The 6565-nt window shown below is 45.7% G+C and overlaps 1 protein-coding gene across 4 annotated transcripts; it reads right to left on the bottom strand.

The window, feature by feature from the left end:
* Positions 1 to 560: 560 nt before the first annotated feature.
* On the bottom strand, positions 561 to 6266 carry LOC125511492 (respiratory burst oxidase homolog protein B-like). Of its 4 annotated transcripts, none has more exons than XM_048676872.1 (13): positions 6011 to 6266; positions 4293 to 4727; positions 4046 to 4205; positions 3912 to 3960; positions 3703 to 3816; positions 3122 to 3556; positions 2611 to 2997; positions 2435 to 2527; positions 2087 to 2202; positions 1884 to 1986; positions 1506 to 1585; positions 891 to 1402; positions 561 to 782 (listed from the first exon to the last, which is right to left on the bottom strand). In XM_048676872.1, exons 2-13 carry the CDS (start codon positions 4675 to 4677, stop codon positions 673 to 675), a joined length of 2544 nt encoding a protein of 847 aa, XP_048532829.1. In that variant the 5' UTR covers positions 4678 to 4727; positions 6011 to 6266; the 3' UTR covers positions 561 to 672. The 4 variants fall into 4 exon arrangements, with proteins under 4 accessions (XP_048532829.1, XP_048532831.1, XP_048532830.1 ...); XM_048676874.1 differs by lacking the exon at positions 6011 to 6266 and adding an exon at positions 5730 to 5853; XM_048676873.1 differs by lacking the exon at positions 6011 to 6266 and adding an exon at positions 5220 to 5348.
* Between the last annotated feature and the right edge of the window lie 299 nt (positions 6267 to 6565).

The following is a 6565-nucleotide window of genomic DNA, read 5'->3' as shown; positions in this document are numbered from 1 at the left end:
TTAGAGGCATGGACCATGCATTCCCCTACCGCCCTTGCTACGTTGATGCACTCCCGCCCAGAAATGTCTCGTTCATCTTAGAAACTCGACACCGGACACCTTTTCTGCAATTTTATTTGCACCGTACGTTCTTTAGTGAGTTAGTCTTATGACATTCTTGTGGTTATGTAATTCCCTTGGAAGAAATACAGCTGTCATGGAGAATGAACTTATTGTGGGTGAAGTCACTAATCCAAATGTACTTATTGTGGTTATGTAGTATACTGCGCTGTACTTTAGTTACGTATTTTGATTAGCAAACCACTTGTGAAATGAACTTATTGTGTATTAGGGTACAGGTGGCATTTGCATTGTCACTCATCCAAATGGAGCTATGTTCGTTCTTGTGGGAATCCCATTCTTGTCCGATCGACCTCCCCAGCTCAAGGTGATTTTTAGATGTGATTTTTTGTTGTCGGAGTTGATTTTCATATGTGATATTTTTGGAGCTAGAGCCTAGAGCAGAGCAAGCCGAAAGTGTCACCAGTTTCGCGATTTGTTCAGTAACCGAGATCTCGTGATAAAGTGTCTAAACCGGTCCAAATGAAAACCTGTATTACTATTTCTGTACCTTATTATGTTGCAGACCATACATAGACATGCTCTTACATCAGCTACATATAGTATATATAATTAGAAATTCTCCTTGTGGAAGTCAAACTTTGTGTTTGTATTGTGGGTGAAGTCTGCCGACAGCTGCCGCAGCTGCGCCACAAGAACAGGCTCGCCGCAGTAGAAAACCCCTGAAGCAGAATTATATTAAGGTGCGTTAGCAGACGATCGATGGTAACTAGTCACCAACATTCGTAGTACCGGATCAATGTGAGAATGGCAGCAGCGAGAAGACGTACCAACGCGTTGGTTCTCATGGTTGACCGCGATACGCTTGAAGACGCTTCGCCAATTAGGCCTGGCAAAGTGGGTCTTGACGCTGGTCCCGGACAGAATATCAACCCCCTTCTTGGCATGGTTGAGTTCCTGGAGCATGACGATGAGCGCGGAACGAGCATCGCCCTCCTGATACACGCTCGAGCAGTGGTTGTGGAGCTCAATCACCCCATCCTTGTCCTTCTCGGCCACCTCGTTCATCACCCCTCTGAACCATTCAAAGGAGCCTTCCTCTCTTGTGACCCAGTAGGAGTAGGCCCTCTTGGTCATGAATGGTTTCTTCTTTCCCTTGCTACTGCCCTCCGGCTCTGTTCCGCCAACCGATCCCCCACGCTGGATGTGGTTAAGCACATCCTTCACAATGCTGATCAAAGGGGTGGCTCCGATGCCAAGTCCGATGAGCAGCAGCACATCGTATTCCCGGTAATCTTGTGCTGGAGCACCATATGGTCCATCGATCATAAGTTTAGGGAATCTAGTACATGTCAAACAAAGCTTGGGATCAGAAAAAGGAGTTTGAAATATATATTGCATGGTTAAACATTTTTTTTGAAGCAACTGAAGATGTGCCTTTTCACCTTGCGTTGCTGTCAGTGATTCCCACGGAGAGGTCAGCTCTAAGGAGTCCACTTTCTCCATCAGTGGGAGGCCGACACGCCTGGTTTACATTTAAGGTTATTATCAGTTCCATCAAGTAGAGCAGTGGCATTGATATGAAAAATCAAAACCTTAACAATTCACAATGCTTCAGACATCTAAGTATTTTAAGCAAGATTACGCTACATTTGGGACAACAAGTATTTGAAGCACCCCCTATAGGTAATTCTGTCACACGTTGTTATTGGCATATCTCTATTCGTTCTCCAAAACATCCTTTGACATGTTTCTCCGGTTACACAAACTTCCAACAGGATGTGGTCACTAGACAAACCAAAGACCCAAAAAGGCTGATTTACCTCAGAGAAGACAGTCCTAAGCCGAGAAGTCCAATCACCCCTTGTGCGAATGTGGACACTGAGGTAATTATCTCCTGGTGCCGATGTAACGGAAAATGGATGCCTGTGATAGAACATTTTTTCCATACTATTAGTCATCTGCTGATTTCATAATTATATTAATGCAACTGTTTTCTTTTTCTCAAAGTGTGTGGCTTGGGTACCATTCATATGGAGATACAGCGCCGCAATTTATGAAGATGTACTGCCCACTCCGGTATTTGAAACCAGGTGGCTTGGACATATAAAGAGCCAACACATTCCCAGGATATACCGCAACCTGTTTAGGATACAAAAATTAAAGGCTAAGAAAGAGTGAATTCAGAATTTTCAATAATTTAAGGCTTCTTTGCTGTTGAGCAATCCATCTCCCATGTTAAATGGCTTGGCACATATTAAGGTGCACTATATTTAAAAGAAAAGACAGTAAATTTGTGTCCGATTATTTAATTTTAAGGTCAAAAAGACAAACAATGAAAAGCCATATGAAAGGGATTTCGTCATGGTGGTACCTTCTGAATCTTAACTGAATCATGTCTCCTGAATAACCGAACGATGCGCTCGCATGAATATAGGAAGACAGGATAAGCGATATACATCCATGTCTGAAAATATTAAGAAAATTTATCAATAATTCTGATCATTAGAATTTTCTATTGGCATTATTAGGGCATAGATAGACTTTTACCGTTTTCTTGTACCACTCCTTGGTCAGATACAGACTTGTTCCGTGTACGATGAGCAGTGCATACACAATAGCAAACAGGTGGTGTGTAAACCAGAAGGCATTGAAACCAGTCATCTTCTTGAGTGGATTAGTGTCCTTGAGCTTGTTACGTCGGAACCATGGCTGGGCTAACACAAAGGATATTGACATGAGCACTACCATGACAATACCTGTCCACCCCGCAGTTCCTTTTACAAACCACCAGTAATTTGGTGGCCTTGTCTCCCCAAAGAAAGGCTTCATTGGTTCGTATTTTGCATCACTTGCATGGAGCAGGAGAGGAAAATCACATGTCAGATGGGCACCTGCATGCAAAACTACACCAACTGCAACCCCTGCTGCTATTACCTGCACAATGGTAACATACAAGTGCTAGCTATGTTAAGTGCTAAATTATCTATCAGACATCGTCAGCAGGTTATTCTCAGGATATATCCTTACTTAATGCAGAAATACCACTTATTTACATTACCTTGTGGAAGTTTATGTTGTCATTGAAGGGTACAACAGCTCCAATCTTTGTCTTCGATCGGATCCAAGTGATTGTATTTCGGCAGACAGGAAAAAGGACGAGGGCCATATTGAATTTCAGGGTCTCGGCGGCACCCTTTGCAGTGGCCACACAGTAGCCCATGATGTTAAATACAGCTCGGTTGCGGTACTGGATGAACTTCCAAACGAAAAGGGCTATGCAGATGGAGATCCAGAGAGCCGCGACCCATATGCGCTTCCAGTTCTCCTCTACAAAGAAGGTAAACTGCAACCAGTAGTGGCGAAGTGGGCTTGTGTCCTTGCTAGGCGCGAGCCTCATGCTAAGAGCTTTGCTGAGCTTGGAGCTGTGGGTGATGGTCGATCTTGCAACGGCTTCAGATGGTGTCTGCAGTAAGAGCGACTCCAAGCTCTCGAGCTGTAAACGTTTAGATCGAGTGATTAATTAGGAAGAAACCATGCTGCGAATCTCTGATTGTTACTACCTCGTCTTATATTTAGGAACAGAGGATGTACTTTTTTTGTGAACAAAGAACAGAGGATGTACTTGATTGAACATAATACCTCTATGTAGCCCAAGTTTTTAGGGTCAAGCTCTTCCATGATGAGTGCTGCGTACTCATCAGCGCGCTCCTTGATCTTGGAAAGTTTGTTTGCTGATGCACTGAGGGCGATAATCTGCGAAAGCGTGCATCATTTGCTTAATATATGCTTCAAATTTACTCACTAAGACTAGATCTTTTCAGTTTGGGGTCTTGTGAGTTGTGACTAACCTCCTTGACCTCCTCTACTGTGATTCTCCCATCGGCATTTTTGTCAACCCTGAACAAAGAGGTGGTAAGTGCTGTGCACCTATGTTCAGAAGGAAGGAACCCATGACAACATTTAGCAGAAGAGAAGTACTAACATGTCGATGAACGTTTGGAGACGGTTGTCGAAACCCTGATCACTGAGTTGCTCCCAGAACTCTTTGAGCTCCGGCTTGGTCAGCACCTCCTTGACGATCCCTCTCTTCCTCGCCAACGCATCGAACATCTGCACCGCAAACTCGTCGGACCCGTCCATCCCTGCACACACACACAACGAAAAGCAATTACTACCTGAACTATATACTTGTCTGCATTCACTGAACAGACTGTTCTAGAAGTAGTTACCAATGCATTTCCCAAATCTGGAACGGAGCAGGACGCCATCAACCTGCAGGTGGTTGAACCGCTTCTCCACGGCGGCCCAGCCGTCAGAGCCGACTTTCGCCGTCACAAACTGCAAGCCCTTGAGCGCCACTGCAGCGGTGCTCTTGCTTCTGTCATATCTCTTCCTCGCGGCGGCCACCGCAGCCTCCGCGGCCACCGGCCTGACAGCTTGGACCGACGCTGAATCGCGCTGAACATCGAGCGTGATCTCGACGACCTCGTCGTCGTCCTTGAACCTGCAGGTCTTTGTGGCCTTGCTTGAACCTTCTAGGTTTCCACTGTTTGGGATCAATGTTGCAGTGTCAGACTCAGTGGCTGGCTTGCCGCCAGCTTCAATGTCAGCCATGTCCTTCTTCTTTTTTACCTAACCCCAGGACAATTTTCCCTTTGTGCTCCCTGAAAGGGTGGCAAGTTAGTTAGTTAGCTGTCCAAGAGGGCAAGTCAAGTTACTACTGACGTCCCTTTTCAGAAGCAAAACAAACTTTAGAGAAGATGTTTCTCCTCTTGTATCCACAAACAGAAAGGTAAACCAAAAATAAAATTTCGAAGAGCTTACTAACTTATGAAAGACGAATAGAAACCAGTACTCCCTCGGTCCGGAATTACTTATTGGAGAAATAGATGTACAAGAGAACAGGGTGAGTGTTAGATTCCTAGCTAATTTCCAGCTGCTCAGATGTAGCTAGCTAGCTAGCATCTCTCCAAGGGGGGGAGTGAAGCAGCAGCATCCACTGAAGCAAGAGTAACAGAAATTTGTCTGAACCCCAAGCAGATAAAGAGAAACAAACATACTACACTAACCAAGAATCAAGCACAGAGGAAAGAAATACTCTGCTTTTTTCCCCTTCTTTTTGAAAACTCGAAGGGGGAAAAGAGCAAAGATTGTACCTTAAACCCGGAGCATTTCTCAGCAGAGCAAAGAGCAAAGAGAAGCCTTAATAATAAATACACATCACTACATGAGAGAGACAGAGCTGTCTGGGACCTAAAGGCAGGAGGGCTAGCAGCAGCAACCAAGCTTGCTGGTACTGCTCACTCACTCACTCGCTGCCTCAATGGTGTCCTCCGAATGCGACGCGCTGGCCTCGCGACAAATGACACACGGGAAATTGGTTGCTGTCAGCTATAGGAAACTTATAACAAGATGAGAAAGACAGAATGTTAAATCTCTTTCTGAATCAGATCCAGAGATATTTTCCGATACGGAACTTGGAAGCTGACAGAAACGGTAAAAAGCTGTCGGCGGCTCCACACTCCACAGAAGAAGAAGACGATGGTGACTGAGAGCTATCCTCCGGAGATTTACATACGGACAGTACATGTTCCTCTTACGGTAACAGGAATTTGACAGTCGTTAAGAAGAAGAAACAGATTATGGAGTGAGAGAGATTCGCTCACACCAAAGCTCCCAATCCGGCCGCTCAGATCTGGATAGAGCCTGCGCCAGACCCCCCCTCAATCAATCAGCAGCACATTTCTTGGTGCCAGCAGGTTTGTGAGAGAGGGGAAATGGAAGAGGAGCTCAAGGAGATTCCGTTCTACTGTTGTAGGAGTAGGGGAGTGAAGGAGTGAACCGAGATTTGACCACGCTGGCTGAACCGAGAATCAAGCACACAAGAAATAAAAGCCATTTTTTTTCCTGTTTGAAAACTCGAAGGGGGGACGGGGGGAGATTGTACCTTAAACCCGGGAGCGATTTCTTGAGCCACTGACGGGAACCTGGAGCATTTCGCGGGACTCCACCGGAAGAAGAAGAAGAGAAGAGAGTTGTCTGGAGCTGTTTCAGATGCAAGTGTCACTTGCCCACCTGACCTGACCTGCTGCCTGGTACTCAGGGCCTGCTTGTGTTTGGCTGGAGGCCTGGAGCAAAATTGCCTTGCCTGGGCATTAACTAGTGATGATGGATGGTGTGCCTCGCGACAGATTGACACCGCGAAAATGGTTTAAATTTGCCCACAGGCTGACGGGCCTTTGGATCCTGCACCCAAGGTTGACTGTCAGTCAGTTGGCACAACTTGACCGGCCTTGGATCCTGTACCTGTACGCACCCAACTAGTTCCTCCATTGCTGTATATAAAAGATAGTTAGAAAGTAGTGCTAATCGAACCATATTTAGTAGCTGAAATGCACCGTTGTTTGTAGGTACTGACAAACGTGCCAGTGATGCCGATGCCGGAAACCACCGTTGCACTGAACCCGTCCCCGGTTTGTGCAAGCAGTTTCTTCTCGGAGGT

The sequence above is a fragment of the Triticum urartu genome, chromosome 5 (genome assembly GCF_003073215.2).
Source record: "Triticum urartu cultivar G1812 chromosome 5, Tu2.1, whole genome shotgun sequence".
Classification (NCBI taxonomy): Eukaryota; Viridiplantae; Streptophyta; class Magnoliopsida; order Poales; family Poaceae; genus Triticum; species Triticum urartu.
The sequence above is the reverse complement of the archived record's forward strand: the minus strand, read 5'-3'. Positions and strand labels throughout refer to the sequence as shown.

Bases quoted from the DNA above. Each gene is read 5' to 3' on its own strand.
- LOC125511492 (XM_048676872.1), bottom strand. From the start codon at position 4,677: ATGGCTGACATTGAAGCTGGCGGCAAGCCAGCCACTGAGTCTGACACT. The intron at 3,817-3,911 runs GTTAGTCACAAC...ACGCTTTCGCAG, and splicing joins CAGTAGAGGAGGTCAAGGAG to ATTATCGCCCTCAGTGCATC. The intron at 1,586-1,883 runs GTAAATCAGCCT...AATGTAAACCAG, and splicing joins TTAGGACTGTCTTCTCTGAG to GCGTGTCGGCCTCCCACTGA.